Below are 22,455 nucleotides of genomic sequence, written 5' to 3' on the forward strand. Positions count from 1 at the left end.
TGCCCAGTGTGGGTTTTTGACTGATTGCATGAGGGACAGACCATCTGATGTGACCACGCCAGGCATGTGGTTAAGCTGGTGAGCAATTTTCAGTGAGTTGTCTTATTTTTTAAACAAAATCTCAGTTCATTCAATTATTCCCCAAATGTTTTTCCTCTTTTATGTGGCTTTTATCCCAGGAATATGCTTCTGTAATTACTATCTGAGCATATTGAAGGCTAGTTGTCCATTTCTTTTTTTCCTTCACCTGGCTAAACAGTGAGGAGCTGATGCAGAGCTGTCGGGATTGTGCCCCATATCAAAGCCACAATTGCGTGCATATGTAAAGCTGCAGCTATGGAAAGGTGCCTATTGCTCTACACTAGTAGCATATGTGCCGGGTTTACGTTGGGCATAATTCATACACGCTTTTAGCCATTTGTTTAGTTTGCAAAATATGTGAACGCTTTTAGGTGTCAATGACACTTTAAACCCTCCCTAGTCCGATGCGTCTCTCCATCTAGTGTACACAAATAGTAAAAGAAATGTTTGTAGTTCACACACTCACAAATTATATATAGGCATGAGCATGCAATCCGCCAATCACTAGTTGTTCCTTAGTGCTTGCGATCGTTGCCATAGTGGTGCATTTACACCAACCCACAACCACGCACAATGGCTTTCTCATGCATATATATGCATCGGTCCCAGTCTGCATGTGATCGCAAATGTGCAAACACAACCTTACTGTACTCTGGACAATGCCCAAGTCTGCATGGGAGTGTATTTGCCCGATTTTCTGGGCATTCACAAGACCATTGTATGCAATGTACTCTACGCAAATTGGCGCAGATCTCTGCATCAGCCCCTGAGCACTCTGGAAAATTAAACTCTTACAAAATGGCTGAGCAGAGGTTTATAAATCTGGTCCCATCCTTTATTTGTTAATGAGGTGTAGATACAATGCTCATTCTTAGTGATATCCGCTTTAAAGTTATTATTTTCTTTTTTTTAAGTGGCTTACAATTTTGGCTGATTTTTTTTTTTTTATTATTTACTGCTAATGTAAATTTAGATTGTATTTATTTGTTTTACTATATGCTTTCTTAGCATCAGCAATGTGCCTGTTTTATAAAATCCTGTCATCCAAAGAGTTGATTTAAATTTTTATCTAAATTGCCGTAAAATGTCTTCCATGCTTTGCCTATCTAAAGCATAGTACCTTTTGGTTTTTTTTTTTTTTTTTATGTTTGTTTTAACTTGCTTCTTTTAGCCACCTGCATCAGGTTGCCTTTTTGTGCTCTTATTGTCATATATTTCTCCCTCCTCACACTTACATTTATTTGTACTTAATTTTATAATTGTAAAGTAAAGACTATACACACAATTTATTTTGTGAAGATAATCTTATTTTTTTTTGTATATTTGCTTTAAAGCCAACAGCCATACTGCTTGCTCGGTCAAAGTTTTGAGGGTATAGTGCCTTTATTTTATTTATTTGTTATATATAAGAAAAAAAATTATTTTTTATATTATATTTAGTAGAGATGCGCGGTTCGGATTTCAGAGATCCGAACCCACCCAAATTTAGCAGATCCGAGTCTGATCCAAGCTGGCTCAAGTTTTTCCGCCTGACTCGGATTTCAAACCGAGGCAAAACTATAGAGTCTGAAATCTCGCGGTTTGCAAGCTTTCGTCTCTATGGTTAAAGTAGTATATAAGGGACCACGCAATGGACGCCATTTCACTCTGGCTGTGGAGACTGAACAGGGAGGGTGGGTAGTGTAGGGCTGGGAGGGGTGCTGTCTGCTGTGTCCTGGGCTGCTGATCCATTTTGGGCTGGTGCTGTCTGCTGTGTCCTGGGCTGGTGCTTTGCTGTCTGCTGTGTCCATCTGGGTTGGTGCAGAGATACATCTGGGCTGGTGCTGTGTCCATCTGGGCCCAAGTTCTGGACTAAAAAAAATATATATAGTAAAAAAAAATCTATCAAAGTGTAATTTATATCTTTCTGTGTGTGCATGTGTGTTAGGCTTAACCGCAGTCCCACACAAGATCCAGCCAGCAATGCAAGTTGCAACCTAGTGCTGCCCGACTCCAGTCGTGATTAATCTGTGCTCTGGGCCCCCAAGTTCTGGAGCTGAAAAAAAATTTAAATATATTTGTCTTTTTTTGTCAAATTTTTTTGTGTGCGTGTCAGCCACACCTGGCTGTCACTGTCATCGGCATAGGTGCGCAGGGGTGCTGTGCTCCTTTCTGTCGAGGGGCTGCTGCCCAAAATAATAAACAATTTTTATTGTGCGTGTAAGCCACACCTGGCTGTCATCGGTGTAGGTGCGCAGGGGTGCTGTGCTGCTGTCTGTCAAGGGGCCGCATGAATATTGCAATGAAAACTTTTTTAAGTTATTGGGTTACAAAAGTTTTTTTTTTTTAATCTTAAACATAGCAGAAATGTTATCCAACAGCTTATAAAGTTATATGCTCTAAAAAACTAAAGCCTATATTTATTTACAAACCTATATAGAGTAGACATTCTAAAACTGTTCTATTAAAAAATGTAAACTAAAGTCAGGAGAGGCCTCAGAGAACATGAAAAAAGATGCTCTAGGTGCTGAACTTCAAGGTGTTTCTCCATCATCTTCTGCAGTGTGGAAAGGTTTCATTCACATGTTTTCTATAAAGCATTTCAAAGTTACAGTCTTCAAAGTGTCTGGCTATAACACCCATCTTTGCCAGGAATTACCAAAGATTATTACAAGCATAGGATTCATCTGTCCGGAATCTGTCTGGGAATTCATAGATCGTATTTGGCCTGAATGCACTAAGACATCCAGTGATTCTGTCACTGTGTTCTGTAGCCGACTTTATTCCTACCTGAATCGCAAACTGAAATACGGAATAGTAAGCACAGACAACATGGAGTCCTATGTTATTCCGCTGCCTGCATGCCAACCAATACCTCCCAGACTATATCCACTGGTTGGACCAGGTCTTGATAATGACCATCCCCATCTGTTGCTAGGCCTTCCAAACCATCCATCCTGTACTTCCTGTCCAAAAAGGGTGAGCAGGGTACAGAAAGAGGAGCTAGATGTCCCCAATGACATTTTTTTTTCATCTATAATAGATGATGTGGAGAGATAAGTGCTTCAGATGTTGGAACAGAGGCTCCCACCTATTTGGCTTCCCTCCAGAGAACAGAGCTCTATTCCTCAGGAAGTGTCTATGCTTGAGCTGATAGGTAGGTAGTCTCTGTTGGTAAACACCCTTCAGGAGATGGCAACCCAAAATAACAACTATATTAATAATGTGTCCACTGATAACCAGTCTGATCCCTTAATAGCAACATACCCCATATGGCCAACTCATAACATGACACCCAGTTTGCAGCCTCCTCTTCCTTATGACACTAATCCAGTCGCCATGGTTTATCAATCAGCCATGTGTGGTCCACCCAATTATTGGCCTTCTACATTAATTTCTAACATATTCACATATCTAAGAAGTGGACAGTGGGAACAATGGCAATTTGAAGGCCACTAACTGTTTTTTTTAATGTCCCTGTACAGGTTGGGAAAGTTGTTACAGAACAGAAGGTTTGCAAAGGATTATTTAAGTCAATTGTTTATTTATTTTTGGAAAGCACGCTTCCTGGTCCCCTTCTGGGATGAAAAAAATACACTCCCAGCAAGCAGGCATGGCGTTCAAGAAAGACACAACGTAAGACTTAAACCTTAAATCTGAAATGTTGCATTTGCTGCTCTCTTCCGTTTGTTCACATATCTCATATGGTTAAGTGGACAGTGGGAACAACGACAGTTTGAAGGCCACTAACTAACTGTTTTTTTTATTGTCCCTGTACAGGTTGGGAAATGCATTTTATAGAAGATTTGCAAAGCATTATTTAAGTCAATTGTTTATTTTTTTTTGGAAAGCACTCTTCCTGGTCCCCTTCTGGGATGAGAAAATCAACTCCCAGCAGCAGCAGCCATGCTCAAGGATTCTTCTGTGGCAAGAACTGATGTAAATGTTCTGTATCACATTTTTTTGTAAATGCCTCCTCCCCTCCCCTTCTCCCTCAAAAATTTACTACCAATCAACCCTTCCTGTCCCTGCCCTACCTTCAACTACATACTCCAACTCCCTGAGGCCTCTTGAATGATAAAAGTTTTTACTGATGTGCCATATTTGAAGTTGAACTGCCATGTGTTTGTGCCGCCCACTGCTGCAGCCTAGCTTAGTCAGCCAGCTATCTTGGTGAAAATTTTGGGCCTAAACAAGATGAACAAATCAATATTGTGAGGTGGTCAAAATTGACTGGAAACGAGTAGAAATACATGTTATTGAGGTTATTAATACTGTAGGAACAAAAAAGGCCAATTTTATGTGATTTTAGCTGTTTTTTTAATTTTTAAAAAAATCCAGATCCAAAACCAAAACATGAAAACAAAACACGGAGGTGAGGTTTTGGCAAAACCAATCCAGATCCAAAACCAATACACGGGGGTCGGCGCACATCTCATATATATATATATATATATATATATATATATATATATATACAAAAAATGAATGTACTTTAGTGACTGATGAAGGTAGCATGGGAGTTGGTTCTGTGTGCATGTTTTGCTCTGCGTGAGCTTTGGAGACTCAAGTACAAGAAAAGCCGAGTTGTACGCAGTTAGATCAAATATCTCCACTTGGAGCTGAAGGGGTGCGACTAGGTGGTAAATAGCACTCAAACATGGGTGAAGTTTAGAGAATGCGTGTCAACAGGATTACTGCTATGCAGAGTGGTGCGTACATGAAGCTACATCTGTTTTCAGGTTGATCTCTTGCAGCAAGGATAGCTGGATATATGCAAGTGCACACTTTTTATATTGAGAGCAGTGATGATTACAAGTGTCCCGCGAGCAGCGGCACCCCCCCATGGCCACCGGCACCTCTGACACGTCTGCACCCCCGCCAGCGTGCAACACACGCAGCCGTGCCAGCACAAGCGCGTGCAACTCCCCAACAGCGCTGGGTCGAGTTCATCGCACACAGCCGGCACCCATCACGCTGCCGCTATCGTCATGGCACGTGACACTGCCTCGCACCCACACAGGGCGAACGCATACAGCCAGCGGGTCACCCCTGCCCTGCACCCAAGGGCACGTGGACGGCCCACGGCAGCCCAAAAGAACACCTGGCCCCAACTGGACTATGAGAAAGCCGCTCCCTGCGACAGAAGTCGAGCGCCTATCGGTAGGTACCAACCACCTCTCCTTGACAGTGCGGGACACTGCCACTGGGGACACCCCCCAACCACCACCACCACTAGAGCATCCCAGTTCCCAAGACTGTAGACCATAGGTCCAGCAGGGGAACATGCAGTAGTAAGGACCGCATGTAAAGGATCCCCCTCAAAGGGTCCACCCACCCCCCATACTGTGGATTGCACCAGATCACCCCCAAAGGGCAGCAGACCCCCACAAACCATCCAGAGACAATGAATTCCCAAGGATCACTGCCTCCAACCAAATGAAGGAACTTGTGTCTACACAAACACTAATTGAATAAATATATCACTAATACTCACCCAGCATTCTGTGGTTCTTCATACCTCGCCACAATACACACTGACCACCCAACCCACCACAAAACACTGACCACCCAACCCTCTCCCTACCACTCCCCCATTCCCTCCCCCCCTACACACTACCCAGGAGCACGCATCAACCCACCCATATCTAGCCAACCTTAAGTAGGACCAGGTACCTCTACTTGTACGCTGCAGCACCAGCCCCCAACCCTCTTCCCCCCACCCCAGACGTTCCCCACCACACATCCCCTTACCCCACTCCACCACGAAGCGCATCCTAAACGCATACAATAATATTGTTTTCTACTTGGAAGATTGGAGAAAAATAAGCAACATAATAAGAACAAATTAGAACCATACCAGACATTTGATTTTTAATTTTACCATACTTAATGAACAAAGAAAAAAAAAAGTACTTTCATGGTTTAAAAAACTGTCCACAACAATAAGGCAATTTTCTTTTTTTTGCAGGTGCATGTTGTTCACTCAAACTTTAGTTTTACAGGTTTTTCTTTTTATAAGCCCTGAAGACTAATACTTTTTTTTTTTTTAAACCTTGTATTAGGTTATTATAATTCATGCATTAAAGGGGTAAAAGAATACACATTGCAACTCCTTTTTGTACTATAATATGAATCATTTTGCACTAATTCTTCGTATTCTAATGTTGCTTTCTTTCATTTAAAAATAAAAAGAAAAGTAACATTAATATATATTTTTATTAATAAACATGTTTATTTCTCCACAAAGTCTTCAGAGCACAAAAATACATTATTTGAACCAAGTGGATTGCCAGCGGGTCAGCTGACCATGGTCACATGATGGGTGCAGGAATGCAGGGCCTCTTAGTCCTACATATCTATTAGCATCATCTGCTGTGTTTTCTCCCATCCTCCTCTAGCCAGCAGGTCACAGGCAGTTTTGTACTCCTCAGTATGGCTCTGGTGACAGACGCACAGGTCCAAAAGGTGAGAGAAAAATATATTTACCTGTACAATGTGTAATCCGGCTATTTGTTTAGCCTTTTATAAACCAGGGTGGTCCTAAACTGTAGATTTAAGTTAGATAAGGACTTATTTCCCTGATGATTGTGAAATAGGATTAGAATCATAGCAGCAGCAGCAATGTAGACAAAGGTTAATCCAACGGGGTATTTACTATGAGTAAATGTGCCGTAAGGACGGAATATAACCGCTTCAATAAATCAAATTTATTATACCAACTTCCTTACCTGTCGCACAAGACAGTTAGCTCTCTAATAAATGTCTTTTACATAGTCCCAAGTGCACTATGCTTTCTTTCGGCACAGAAAATGCAGCCGCCCGGGAGTGATCAGAGAGCAATGTATGTACAACTTTTATGCTGAGTCACTGCATTTGTATAGGGATCACACTTTTATAGTCTACAACATCTTACATAGAACCTATTAATTATTTGTAACCGCTTTCTGCAGGATTACACCTCTAGTACATGCATGGAGCCCCAGTTACAATTTTTTAAAAATATTTATTTTATATATATATATAGAGGTCGAAGTGGAAATTTTAAAGTGCTGGTATGGAAATATCAGGCAGTCCCAAATCCTTATCCCTCCTGATATTTCATACCCCCACTTTTTCCCTTCACAGTACACACACCCCACTTCACAGCATACTATACCTTACACTATATTACACCTCACAGCACACCAGCACTGCACAGCACAGAACCGCTCTACACCTCACCTTGACGTGCTGCGCTCTGCTCAGTCCGGTGACAGCGGTGCCCCCAGACTTCCCTCCCGGGCATTCTCCTCACTCCTCCGCTGTTTAGCCGCCGGTACAAATCCCGACAGCGGCTGGCTGAAGGGAGGAAATCCCAACAGCGGCACTTAAGTAACCTAACCCCCCCCTCTCCCCCCTAAACCTCAGGGGTACCTAAACTCCTCCCAGGGGTGCCTAACCCTCCCGGGGGGGGTGCCTATCCCTAAACTCCCCCCGGGGGTGCCTAACCCTAAGTCCCCCCCCCCGCTGCTAAGAGGACGGGCACTCCAGGACTTCCCTTGTTTGGGTCCTCGTCATCCTGGTTTCCGGCGTTGGGATTATGATAGGTGTCGGTATCTCGATTCTGCCGTTGGGATTGTGATCGTCGGCCTTGCGGCTGCCGGTCACATAACTGCATACCGTCACTCTCACCTACTGCTCTGCATATCACATCAGTGGGAAATAAATGCTGAGGGCAGACCAGCAGGATGTGAAAAAGGTGGATGTCTGATCACACTCTTTTTACTGGCGCGCACATTTCCCTATTTCCCCTCCCAATTGTTGGGAGTTGTCACAGTGCAATTAATTTGAGGTGCAGTGTAGGTAGGTAGTATACCTTTTCTCCATTACTTTCCCCTGCTCAGGCTAGCTCATGGGTGTGGGCTCGAAGAGTAGAAGAAGGAGCCACCCATGCATGCAAATTTGATAGCAGAGTCACAAGATGTTGGTACAGGTGTGTGATGAACATAGTACAGCACAATACGTTGTTGAAAGAAGTTGGACATCAGACTAATGCTGTGTACACACTTGTCGATATACCGCTGACACTGACATCACATCTGGGTGGGCAAATTTAAATTTTGGCCAGTTGTGATGTAAGGCCAGACATATCGTGTGGCCGATTGGTAAGTAGCTTGCCAACTGGTAGCTCTGATGGTGTATCCGTCTGCTGACCGATCCATCATCTCGTGTACACAGCATAGCTCATAACAAAATAAACAATTTATTAATTCTTCCTCCAGTACATGACTTAGGTTACAAAATAGCAAAATATACTCAATACTTCATCTTCACTCCTGCAAAAATCTCATCATCCTGTTATTAACTAGTGTTGGCCATCAACGGCTATACAATGGCCGATGGTTTTAAACAATTGGTAGAAAATCTTACATGATTTAGCCATCAATGGTTTAATTCTGCGCATGCTATTGGGCCGCCACCAATGTTTTGTTAACATCGGGTGTCGACATCGATGATGTGGTACAGATGCAGTGCCATCAATGGTAAAACAAAAAAATTGTCCATACACCAATAATCTCTCAACTGTCCAAGTAGTGACTTCCCTTCACTGGTTGCTGGGAGCCTGGGGCTATTGTCCATTAGGAGGACACTCCTTTACTTCAGTAGACACTGGTATGTGGTGACTCTCCACTTCTCTTCAATATGGGTCTTTCTGTAATAAGGACTCTCCCTCTTTTGATTGCAGTGTTCCCCCCTCCTCCAGGGGTTCACATGGGTGACTCCCCCTCTTTTTAGTGAGCTGATTCATGGCAGTTGCCAAGGTCACCCTCACTGCGGAGCGACCTTACATATTAGTCACAGTTCTTATGCCAGGTAATAGGACTGACGATAGGCTCTAGGGCAGGGGTGGGGAACCTTTTATCTGCCAAGGGCAATTTTGATATATATATAAGATTATTCACAGGCCTGGCGCAGGCTACGCCCCCCGTGTGATGTCACACGGGGACGGGGCCACAAGCGCCGGTGATTACAGCAATGCTTGGAGCATCCTGAGAATGCTCCGGGGAGCTGTAAGGGCAGCGGTGTGACTGTCTGAAGTGTCCTAAGGATGCTCCAGGTGGCACTGCTGCATAGATTCTGGCTGTAGGGTGCCATTCTAGGCACCCTGCTATCCAGATGAGGCTAGCAGAAAACAGCTCTGAGGGCCAGACCAAATGATTCTGGGGGCCTTATATGGCCCCCGGGCCTGAGGTTCCCCATCCCTGCTGTAGGGTATTTCGGGATGCAGTCAGGAAGCTGACGGTCGAAATGCTGGTATTTCATCTACTGAAGCTGATCTATAAAGCTGTCATTAGCTTCAGACCCTTACAATACATGTGTGAAATTAATCTGCTACAGGAAGGGTGATCTCCACCCAATCTTTACTTATTATAAACACAAAATAATTTTTGGTGCAAAAATGAGGACTCATTAACGATAACGTGCTTTAAACTTGTGCATTGTACTTTTACTAATACAATCTATTGTACGGTTAGTGCGTGTACATAACAGGGAAATATTAACATAATAGAATGCAATGGTGGGAATGAGCATGTTAGAAATCACTCATCTTTTAATGCACTTTCTGGGCATTAGCTGATTTAAGCTTTTTTTCCCCATGAAATTATGTAGAAACTACAGACTCTGCATAATTGTATGAACTGTTGTCATTATTTATTAATTAACAGTTTGTTATATAGCACAGCATATTCCGTTGCACTTTACAATTGCGAACATTAATAGAACAAAACTGGGTAATAACAGACAGATATATAGGTAGGAAGGCCCTGCTCGCAAGCTTACAATCTATAGGGAAATAGGCATTGATACACAAGGATAGGTTCTATATATTGCATTTTGGTCCAGCCAGAATGCACAGTTTCTTGGTTGGCTGCATGATCCATTCACACCAGAATGTTGGCCAAATATCATGAGGATGTGAGAGAAAGACTATGTGTGAGATTGTATGTGGACTGTGAAAGGGGATGTAATTAGATATGGAAGCTATGAAGGTTATGTGGGCGGTTCTGGAATCTGATAAGCTTGCCTGAAGAGGTGAGTTTTCAGGGATCGCTTGAAGGATTGGAGACTAGAGGAAAGTCGTATTGTGCGTGGTAAAGCATTCCATAGAGTGGGTGCAGCCCGAAGAAAGTCATGTAACCGTGAGTGGGAGCAAGTAATGCATGGGGATGAGAGACGCAGATCTTGTGCTGAGCAGAGAGGTCTGGTAGGGAGATATTTTGAGATGAGTGAAGAGATGTATGTTGGAGTGGTTTGGTTAATAGCCTTATGTGTAAGTAAGAGTATTTTGTATTGAATACGGTAGAAAATCGGCAACCAATGGAGGGACTGACAGAGCGGGGCAGCAGGTGATGAACGTTTGGCAAGGAAGAAAAGCCTTGGAGCTGCATTCATAATTGATTGTAATGGCGATAGCCTGTTTTTGGGAAGACCAGTAAGGAGGCTATTGCAATAGTCAATGCGGGAAATAATAAGTGCATGGATTAGAGTTTTTGCAGTGTCTTGTGTGAGATATGGTCGAATTTTGGATATGTTTTTTAGATGTATGTAACAGGATTTAGAGACAGCTTGAATGTGGGGAACAAAGGACAGTTCAATCAAGGATGACACCAAGGCAGCGAGCTTGTGGGGCAGGGTGGATTGTCGAGTTATCAACAGTGAGAGAGAGATCAGGTTGGTAACTGTTATTGGCTGGTGGAAATATAATTCTGTTTTAGAAATATTAAGTTTCAGGTGGCGAGATGACATCCAAGATGAATTTGCAGAAAGACATTCTGTGACACGGACCAGTACAGATGGTGATAAATCTGGGGAAGATAGGTAGATTTGAGTATCATCCGCATACAGATGGTACTGAAATCCAAAAGAGCTGATTAGTTTGCCAAGAGAGGAGGTATAGATTGAGAATAACAGAGGCCCTAAGATAGAGACTTGTGGCACTCCAACTGATAGAGGTAGTGAAGAGGAGGCAGGATCAGAAAACGAACAGTAAAAGAGCGATCAGATAGGTAGGAAGAGAACCAAGAAAGAGCGGTGTCCTTAAGACCTAGGGATTGTAGTGTTTGTATGAGAAGAGAGTGGTCAACAGTGTCAAAAGCAGCAGAGAGCTCTAGAAGAATTAGGAGTGAGTAATGACCTTTAGCCTTGGCAGTGACCAGATCATTTACTACCTTAGTCAGTGCTGTCTCTGTGGAGTGTTGGGAATGGAAGCCGGACTGAAGTGGGTCCAATAAGTTGTGTGAGTTAAGGAAGTGTATGAGGCGGGTGTAGACAAGTCTCTCAAGTAGCTTGGAGGGGCATGGGAGCTGGGACGGTAATTTGAGAGAGTGTTGGGGTCAGAGTTTTGTTTTTTTCAGAATAGGAGTAATCACTGCATGCTTAAACAGTGATGGAAAGTTGCCAGTAGAGAGAGATTACAGATTTTAGTTAGGGTTGGGATGAGCACAGGAGACAGAGCTTTACTGATTTGTGAGGGTATAGGATCTAGAGGAGAGGTAATAGAGTAGGAGGATGAGAAGAGGGAAGATACTTCATCTTTGTTTGTGAGATCAAATGAAGAGAAAGTGCCAGAGGATTCAGGTAGGGAATTGAGCAGGTCACTAGCTGAGGAAGAGCATACCATTTCATTTCGGATCTCATCAATCTTGTCCCTAAAATAGGAAGCAAAATCTTGCGCTCAGATAGTAGCGGTGGTTTGGGTGAGGGAGGGGTAAGAAGCAGGTTAAATGTATTAAAAAGTCGCTTGGGTTTAGAGGCTTGAGCAGAGATAAGAGATTAGAAATATGTTTGTTTGGCAGTATCCAGAGCAGTACGATAAGAGTTGTAGATAGTCTTATATGTGAGGAAGTCAGTTGGAATATGACGTTCAACTTTACGTGAGTTTTTGTAGATGCCTTAAGTTAGAATGCCGTGGTTGACGTCTAACTCTACGTGGTGTGTGATGGGTAGCTGGAGCTACTTCATCGAGAACTTTTTCTAGAATCTGGTTTAGGTGTGATGCAGCAGTCTCAGGAGAAGTGAATGTAGAAATTGGTGAGAGTCGTTGTTGTAGAGAAGTAGATAGTTGTTGAAAGTTAATAGCATTACACAGGAAGCTCTAGCAGAGTGCTGGAGTGCTAATTAGTACTGCAGATCGTACTTACCGACTTTCTGGCTGCCTCGTCATAGAGGGGGGTGTGCCTGCTTGATTGCGTCATAGGGGCCCCCTCCCCCGCTATACACTGCCAAGCGGGGGGGCAGGGCTACAATGACTCAATTCATTGCGAATTGCCTCATCGCCCCCCGGATTGCCCACTTTTGGTCAGTAAGTGGGCAGACATGGGGGGGCCAGCTACGGGGCTGGTTGCGGGAAGTTAAGCTTGGCCATGGTAGTTTACAACATCTTCAGATGATGTAAACTGCTTTAAGTCTCCGGCTGGCGGCGGAAGCTAAAGGGCAATACACACTAGACTACCTCGTTAGCGGTGGGACCCAGCAGGGTGCTGGCATCAGCAAGTGAGCACATGCTTGCCGATGCCAGTAGCAAAGAAGTGTTGCCCGTTGGACCGTCACGCAGGTCCGATGGACGATGTTGCTGACGATGCATGGGAGCGCGCTTCATCATCATCGACATAGCGGCTACACACTAGACTATGTGCCCGATATGTCATCCGACCCGGCTGGATTGGACAACCTATTGTCTAGTGTGTACCCGGCATAACACTGTGCGCATGCACAGTGTCAGCTTCCCCAGAGTTATAACACACAGGGAGAGCGGTTACCGCGGTCCCTGCGAGTTCCCCTTTGTACATAGGATTATTTTAAATAAAAATTAAAATATCACCTGTGATACGGAGCCATAGACCCCTTTGTCTTGTTTTTATCATTTATTCCTATGGGAAGTTTTTATTTCTTGATTGGAAAAATAACAGAACATCTCTGGATGTAGAGTACCGGTCACCTACATAAAGGCATTTTTGGGGTTTAACAGCAGTTTATAAATAACTTATCCGAGGTGTCTACTGTATGCCATTTTCCTGTGGCCATGTCCTCGGCTGTGAGCTAAATTAAAAACAAAAACAATTATTTTAGTTAATTAATAGTTACATTCAGATCATGAGTGTGTGCAAAGGTAAAATAGGTAATACTGAAGCCAGCTAACACTTCCGGAGCCATTGCAGCGCAGCACTCGAGCAGTTAAATAAGCAGGTTAACACACATCCGCTCTGCTATGTGCTAGAAACCACAATGGTTAATAAATAAAGTACTACCCTGGGGTCAAGTGGACAATAATTAAATATAGAGTTGGACAAAAGAAAATAATTTACAGATGTTAAATACCTTCCTGTGGTGCTGAGCAGGATCACTTAAGGCGCATGACAGTCTCTACTCAATGAGAGAAAGCACTTGCTTAAAACTTGCTCTTGGGAATCTTTATTCCCCAATACAGGGGCAGATTTAGCAATAACGTGGATAGCTGTTAGCAGCAGATAGCTCCCATATAACAGTAACGGTATGCAGTCGGGAAGCCGGCAAACCTAATCCCGACAGCCGGCTTCCCGACTGCTTAAACCCGGCGAGGGTTAAATGACTTAGACGCCTGTCATTTTACCGACGCCGGGAGACCGGCGCCCGGCATCCCGATCGGAGGGACGCCGGGTGCCGAGCGCGGATAGCTGCTATTAGGTTTAGGGTTCCCGGGGGGGACTTCGGGTTAGGCACCCCCCCGGGAGGTTAGGTATAGGCTAGGGGAAGGGGGGGTTAGGCACCCCCATGGGGAGGTTAGGGTTAGGCTAGGGGAAGGGGGGGTTAAGCACCCCCGGGGGGACTTAGGTTTAGGCAGCGGGGAAGGGGGGGTTAGGTTTAGGCACTTAGAGGGGGGGTTAGGGTTATGTACTGGGGGAAGGTTAGGGTTAGGCACCCCTAAGGGAGGGTTAGGGGGTAGAATTAGGTTAGACAATACTTACCTTGGACGATCGGGATTTCCTCATCTTCCGGGATGGAACTGTCGGGATTCCAACCGCTGGGCATAGGTCTGGCGGTAAATCATACAGATTCCGTAACAGTATGCAGTCGGGAACCCGTAGGACCTAATGAAACCACTCATCTTACTTTTAATGCACAATTTGACAAGATTGGGATTGTAGTTGTCCATGGATGGCCCATAGTATCATGTGGGATATGCATAGATACAATGAAGCTTATTCAGAGGCGGCCGTACGGTCTACGACCGCACGGCCGCCTCAATGTTTTGCCAGTGCGCATGTGCACGAGGGAGCCGGCTCCCTCGTGCGCATGCGTGAGACCCGCTACGACCGAGAGCGCTGGTCGTAGCGGGTCTCTTTCCAAAGGGGGCGAGTTGTCGATGTCGATTGACAGCTCGCCCCATTTGGAAGGCGGGCCGGGGGGGGGGGGGGGGTGGCAGGCCAGACGGAGGCGTTCCTGTGGGAACGCCTGCCGTTTGGGGGAGGCCCCACTGACATCACTAGCCAGAAGCTCTCCGGGGCTTACGACAAGTGAGACCCTACCCTAGCGGTCGTTAGAGCTGTGGGTGTTAACCCACAGCCTAACGACCGCAACAGAGGTGGGTGGTCAGGATGCAAGTGGCCGCCCAGTTTCTGAGCGACCGCTTGCATCCTCCAACCGCCTCTGAATGAGGCCCAATGTCTCGCCAACAAAGTGTCCCGGAAAATATTAAGTAGGAATAATACTCATCTTCTAAAAGTACCGCGTGAACCCTACCCACCCTCGCTGCCTACTTGTTATTTCCCAAGCACCACAACTCCTACCTCTTCCCTAGCTCTCAAGAGCAGGGCCCTCCCTCCTTTTGTTCATTTCCCCTCCTATAGTTCATGTACCTGTATAATCATGTATATGATTATGCTGGTTACCCTGTAACTTTTATACTATATTTAACAAGTTTGTATCACTGCTCAATACGTGCTGTGTAACTTTGTGGTACCTTACAAATGCTAATTTGCGATCATTCGGAACTGGCTGGGATACCCGGCGTTGCCAGAGTTGAAGACTGGACCCTGAATTGCACCTGTAGTCTTATTTTTTTTTACATTGTCTAGCCTATAGCTTGGAAAACTATGAAAATTAGGCGCAAACGACAGTGCAGGCAGGCGTATTCTCATAGCGTTTGGAACGGGGCATATAAGGAGCGGACTGACTTACAGAACAGAAATCAGTATAGCTTCCAAAATCACTTGAGTTTCAGAAATCACTGCAGAACAAAGGGGGTGATTCAGCTGCGGACAGATATGCTATCGCAGCGGCTAACACCTGGTGGTGAAATTACAATGGCATGCCATTATCAATCATTGTTGAATTTGCAAAGATGTTGGTATAATTGGTTGAAACATCCACCATGTAACAGAAAAATTAAGTTCATTAATTTTTGCAGTTCCGGGAAGATGGCTTCCTGGTTTTTGAGGGATTGTTCAGCCACGAAGAGTGCAAAGCCATGAAGGAAGAGATCGGACGGATATTACAAGACATGGATGTTCCTCTTCACTGCCGAACTGAGTTCTCCACACAACAAGAAGAGCAACTGAAAGCCCAGGTGTGTGAGTTTGCTGTATATAAGCTACTCTCCTATGGGGTTGGTCTATTTATCCAGAAAACATTGCTATATTGTAGCTGCATGTAGGCTACAATATAGCAAACTCTCTAAGCTGGTGTAAGCTATTGGGAGATCAAGCTTAATAAATTGGAGAAAATGTGGACTGCAGTACTCTAAGTTACTTATCTGCTAAAAAAACAACAACAAAAAAACATCTTTTGGACTAAACCAAAGGTTGTGAATGTTTTGAGGAGTTTTTTTGTAAAGTTTGTTATTGTCAGTATATTATTTTATTATGTGCAAAAACATTGCTTTTTTTCAGTCAGTAAATGTACTGACAAAATAAACACTGCATGATCAGTTCTATCTGTTGTGTTCGTGTCGTCCCTATGACCAAACAATTACAATAATTAATAATATAAACATTTTCCTGAGGTCAGGGACATCCAGCCTGCTATTCTGACTGCAGAGTTTGGCGAATGGGTTCATTAACGTGTCTGAGGGTGTAACCTCTCTCCATTGTTTCCCTGTCAGGGTAGTGCTGATTATTTCCTGAGCAGTGGAGACAAGATCCGCTTCTTCTTTGAGAAAGGAGTGTTCAGTGACAAAGGTAATCGCATTGTTCTTCTATACTTTACTCACTACAATCACTGCTTAAAGGGACCTTTTCATCACAGAAACAGTACAGGACATCAAAATGATATGCAGACACCTTCTTCTGATGCCCAACCTTCAGACCCTCATGATGTTAACGATACTGGATTAGAACCTCTATACACTCCTTCCTATACCTTCTACTATCCTGCCTATAAACCTCTAAGGATGACGCTAATTTGTGTACGCAGTTTATACAGTAAATAAAGACTCCAGCCTTAGAACATGTGGTTCCAAAGCACAAAGTATTATTCAAGTAAAAGTACAGTCAGTTACACGCTATTGATCCAAACACAATTCGGCGCAAAGGAATTATACAGACCCAAGTACAGTATACATACGCAGTGCTTCCGGACCAGATGTTAGGCATCAGCAAGAAACCCCTCGTCAATCAGCATGAAGACTAAGACCCAGTGTTGGAGCACACATATTTATACCCCCCAGAAATAGACAACACAATAGAGAAGTTTGTAGCTGATGCCATTGGTTCCCAAGGAGGATGCATCTGTTACAGAGCGTTTAACAGGCTGATTCAAATAGACACAACCAGCCTCTAACAACTGGGGGTCTCTGGATTCCCGCCTCATGCAACATCCTAACAGTTGTTCATATTATATACATTTTGTTGCTTGAAGTCTCTGCGGTCCATAAGTTGAGAATGCATGATGTGATCTCCACACCGATGACACCGGAACACTGTTGTAAGAGTACGCATCAGTACAAAACCAAACACTGCTTATCATGTATAAAACCTTAGTTACCAAACAATCTTTATTTCACAGCATTTATACTAAATGAACAAACTTAAATCTTATACCTTAAAGCTTATGGAACCTTGTATGTGAATATGTAATGTGTGAGTATGCGGGGTTTGATATAAAGATGCTAGTTAACTTGGAGCAGATGCGTGCGCATAAAGCTAATGAACAGCGTTTTCATATAGGATCTTATGCATTCGCAGATATGCGACTAGTTAACAGCGCAATTGTGCGTATTAATGTGTATTTGAGGAATGGTGAAAGATGCAATCGCATGGTGCTAATAGTAATTTCGCCACATGTACTAAAGTGTGAGTTTATCTAAAATGGCGCTTAGGTGGCCATTCGCAAAATGGCATCTTGCGATCTCATTTCCAAGATGGCGTCTTGCGGCCAGCCGCAAGATGGTGTCGCTGCGATTCAATTTTAAATGATCTTGTCTCAGCCAATAATCCAACTTCGACAATGTACAGAGAATTAAGGTGTTTCCTTATATCTTATTATTATTAATTACTATTATTATTATTAAACCTTTATGTGTTGGATGCTACAACATTTCACAGTTCGAGACAGCAATAAAAGCAGAGTGTACATAAAACATGACACAAGGTAGACCAGCAGGAGTGGATGGAAGGTTGGGAGGGCCCTGCTCGGAACATCTTACAATCTAGCAGGGGACAATGCTAAGATAACCGAAGCTAGAAGCAGGATCTATTCTCAAAGATCTCATTTAAATCTAATGCTGCCCATCCACTAGCACACAGGTTCTCAAACTCGGTCCTCAGGACTCCAAACAGTGCATGTTTCCAGGCCTCCTCCCAAAATCACAAGTGAATTAATTAGCTCCACTTGTGGATCTTTTAAAATGTGTCAGTGAGTAATGAATACACCTGTGCACCTGCTAGGTGATCTGAAAACCATCGCGACCATCGGGCTTGCGACGAGACCCTTGTGGTAGGGTCTCGTCTGCCGCAAGCCCTGGAGTGCTTTTGGCACTATCAGAGCCAAAAGCACTCCCACTGACATCACTTGTGATGTCAGTGGGGCCGGCCCCAGACGGTAGGCGTTCCCATGGGAACGCCTCCGTCTGGCCAGCCACGCCCCCAGCACACCCACCAAAGGGGGCGTGCTGTCACTAACCATCGACAGCACACCCCCTTTGTTGCGAGACCCATAGCGACAGCTTGCCCGTTGCTATGTGGGTCTCGCGCATGCGCACGATGGAGCCGGGTCCCTCGTGCACATGCGCACTGGGCCAACATCGACCCTCTTACGAGCGCTCAGCGCTTGTGAGCGGGTCTTAATCAGGCCCCGAGTTTGAGAACCGCTGCACTAGCAGACATGTAAACGACTGCACGATTACGACATTGTTTTCCTGCAGTCATTTGTCAGTCTGTGATGAGCTTGAGCTCATCAATCATCTGCAAACATGCTCAACCTGACGCTATAGTCAGGTTGTCCTGCACAGGGGCAGAACTATGGGAGACAATGGAGGCGCCTGCCGCCGGGCTCCAGCACTGAAGGGGCACCGCTTCCATTGTCCACAACAAATTCATCCCCACTGTAACTATGTACCCGGAGTGTACCGTCACGGCCGACCAAAACATGGCACCTCTTCCCGGCACCTGAGAAGCCACCATACACTAGTGGAGAGCTCCATGTCAGACCATCAGCTGCTGCCTTCGTCTATCTATAGCCTGTCTGCATGCAAATTACTACATTACAGTGTCAGCGACTTTGACAGGGGGCACCAAGTAATAACTTGCCTCCGGGCGTCTGGGATGAACTTACGCCACTGGTCCAGCATGTTTGCACGATGATAGATTTCTAAACGGGCATCGCTGGTCGTTTTAGACATTTTGCAAACAATTTATGAACGATTGTTATCTTTCAACTTAATCGTCTAGTGGAAGTTACCAATTAGCTTAATTAGTCAGTAATACTCACCTTACGAAGTGCTGTCTTCTGCATCCAGTGTCGGGACCCGGTCTCCTGCAGCAGCGGTGAGTCTGTCAGTGTTTGTAAGTGTGTATGAGTAAGTGTGTGTGTGTCCCCCTCCCAGTGTGAGTATGCCCCCAGTAATGGGCGCTGGGAGAACTACATCTCCCAGCAGCCCTTGTGCCTCTCTGGAGCCTCCCAGCAGCCCCCTCCCCAGTAAGAAGATGAAGGGGAGGCCACAGAGACCACCGTAGACCCCCAGGACAGGTAAGTGTTTTTTTTTACACGGCGCTGGGTTTTCCGCTCTGAAAACCCAGCGACCATTTTATAAAAATTGGATACCATGGGTATCGGGAGCATGCATACCCGTGGTAATCCAAAAATATGTTTGGACTTGGGGCATATTCAATTAGGCGCGAGGTTTAGCGAGGAAAAAACCTTGCGCCCAATTGAATATGCCCCAAGTCCAAACATATTTTTTTACTGCTCATTGTTTATGCTGTGTTGTATTGAAGTTTACTATAATAAATATTTAATTCAGTGTATGTTTTTTGTTTTTTTCTGGACAGGATGGACCATTTGTCTGTTTTTGTTTAATTATTAAATACATGTGTGGCCCCTTAAATAAAAAATTGTCTGCAACAAAATTCTGATCTGGATTGAGTATGTAATTTGATCACACTGGCTGCTAAACTCCATGGACATGGAATGTATGTGCATCCAAGATCCCGTACATTCCATCCATGGATATTTTAGGCAGCGCCGCGTGCACAGCGACCCTCCCCGCACCAGGTGACACCGCGGGGAGGGACGCCACTGGGGAGGTTAGGGTTAGGCACCCCTAAAGGAGGGTTAGAGGGTAGAATAGAGTTAGCTGTAATTACCTTTTTTAGCTTCGGGATCTTCACCCCTGCCGGGCCTCCACGGTCGGGATTTGAACCATGAACCATGCGGCTGGCGGTATATCATACTGGTTCCTGTGTGACCAACTTTACTGAAGTTCCATTAGCATTATATTGTATTCTACATTTTAAAGGAACATGTGGATATGAAGGACACGTTCATCACCTAAAATATAACTGCTAATTACTTTCATTGTTAAATATTATTACATCAAATCAGTATGTAATGTGATATCTTGCGAAGCCAAGCATACTGGTGTCAGCTTTGTTTAGTACTATGCGTGTTGCTTTCTGTTCCCTGATTGGCTGATTCTGTTCAGCAAATCAGAGCAGCCCATCACACACACCTTATCCAGAATATATATCAGGTACATGGTGTTTTTATTTTTTAACACATTTATATACAGTATATTCTGAGCAAGGTATACACGTCACAGAAACGGAATAGGGATATAGAAGTGTATACAGGAAACATGATGTGAAAATGGATAATGCTGTTAGAGATAATTAATACAGTTTCCTCTTCTCCAGGTGACTTTCTGGTGGCAAGAGAAAAATCTGTGAATAAAATAGGACATGGTAAGGATATTATTAATGTCTTATTACATATTATGTCAGGACATAGATTATACTGTACTGATTTAGTCAGTAAAGCCCTCTATGTCCTGAGCAACACAATGTGCTAGGCCCGTGCGCACCTACAACAGATGTGTGCGGCAATGCAAGGGTGTTTTTTTGGGGGGAGAGGAAGTAGTTAGGATGACCTAGTGTTTCCAAAATGGTAGGCATGTCCCAGTGGGCGTAATGCAGTGTGATGCAGCCGCTGACCAGGGTAACGTGGCCATCACCCTGTTTGTGCACACAATCAGACCCAGCTACAGGGGGGTACAAGGAGGACACATGTACTAGGCCCGAGCTTCCCAGGAGCCCCAGGCATACAGGGGCCCGCTCGTCAATTGTGTACAAATTGGGACACTGGCCCTCATTCAGAGTCGGGGCCCGCTCATCAATTGTGTACAAATTGGGACACTGGCCCTCATTCAGAGTCGATCGCTAGATACAAACGGTCGCTCTGAATGAGGGCGGCGCTTGTGGTGTGAAGTGCGGCCTCCTGGTCGCTAGCTAAGATGTGGGTTACACCCACAGCTCTAGCGAGCGACCAGGTTGATGGTCGCGATGGTCAGGACCATCGCGGCTTGCGACGAGACCCTAAGGTTGGGTCTCAGCAAGCGCAAGCTCCAGGGAGCTTCCTGCTCTGATCGAGCAGGAAGCTCCCCACTGACATCATTGCTGATGTCAGTGGGGCCGTCCCCAAACGGCAAGCGTTCCGTTGGGAACGCCGCCGTTCGGCCGGCCACCCCGCCTCCCAAACGGGACGAGCTGTTAATCACCATCAACAGCTCGCCCCCTTTGGTGCAAGACCCGTAGCGACGGAGCGCCCGTCGCTAGCCGGGTCTCGCGCATGCGCACGTCGGAGCCGGCTCCGACGTGCGCATGCCCGGTGGGCAAAAATCAACTCGGTTGCGAGCGCTCAGCGCTTGCGACCGGGTCTGAACAAGGCCCACTGTGTGCAGGGTGCAGCCTACATGTGATGGACCAGATGGAATCAGGGATGGCTATCAACCATCGATAGTTGGCCAATGGTTTTGCAATAGATGGCATAGAATCAATGGTTCTCCACCATCTATGGCAGTCAAGGAACAAATGTTTTTTTTTCTTCTTCCCAATGGCACAGAGCTTATCCCCACCCCTTATGCTGCTTGGCCAGCACCCTGCCGTGTCCCCCAGCCAGGGGCGCCGAGAGGGGGGGGAAACTGCTGTATGCTGGGCTGCATTGGGAGACTGCTCACGGCTGCTGATCGTGTCCCCTGCGGATTTCTGCCGGGCTGAAGGGCTTAGAGCGCACCTCTCCCAGCGTGGCACTGCAAATATCGTGTTTTTTTTAATATCGTGGCCAAGTCAATAGCGATTAAGCCACGCCCCTTCACCCAGGTTCGGCCGGCCTCTCTACGCCCCTGCCCCCAGCATCCGTGGCCATTGAGCGTCATATCGATGGTTTACTGTAGATTTTGTATTGTGCCATGTACGGTAATCACTGGTGGCACCATTGATAGTGTCCACCGAAGTTCTACCCACCAATGCCATCCTTGGATCTAATCCTAGATCTGGCAGGGGCGATGTGTGTGTTAGTTACTGAGGTTCCTGCTCCTCCCTACGTGATGTAACTGAGGGCCTCATTTATCAGCGAGTTTTAGCATACGCAATGAGTGTTAAAGTTAGTTGCATATGATAATGGTGCTCCAGCCAATCAGCTACTAACGGTTATTTGTTTGAAAAATTACAATTGGGAGCTGATTGGCTGGACCTGTTGCATATGATAAAACTCATTGATAAATGAGGCCCTTATGCTGCCCATACACCTACACGACCAGCATAAGATCAGATACATATATACGATTTCCCTACGACTCCCCGGAGCCCCCTGGCAGGCCCAGCAGCATGTTTGTTGTTTTTCTTTAGCACAGGATCTGTCGTATGATCGATCCTGTGTCTC

General features: G+C 45.1%; 1 protein-coding gene across 1 annotated transcript in view; it reads left to right on the plus strand.

Annotated features, from left to right (window-relative positions):
- The first annotated feature begins 6,426 nt into the window (after positions 1-6,426).
- The window catches only part of PHYHD1 (phytanoyl-CoA dioxygenase domain containing 1), a 34,658-nt gene continuing 18,629 nt past the window's right edge, over positions 6,427-22,455 (plus strand). Inside the window, exons 1-4 of the mRNA XM_088453455.1 lie at positions 6,427-6,528; positions 15,491-15,649; positions 16,184-16,259; positions 20,433-20,480. Of these exons, the coding sequence (XP_088309581.1) occupies positions 6,496-6,528; positions 15,491-15,649; positions 16,184-16,259; positions 20,433-20,480 (316 nt within the window). The 5' untranslated portion in view covers positions 6,427-6,495. The remainder of the gene's footprint in view (positions 6,529-15,490; positions 15,650-16,183; positions 16,260-20,432; positions 20,481-22,455) is intronic.

Source organism: Taudactylus pleione, unplaced genomic scaffold, assembly GCF_031769625.1.
Source record: "Taudactylus pleione unplaced genomic scaffold, aTauple2 ptg000579l, whole genome shotgun sequence".
Lineage (NCBI taxonomy): Eukaryota > Metazoa > Chordata > Amphibia > Anura > Myobatrachidae > Taudactylus > Taudactylus pleione.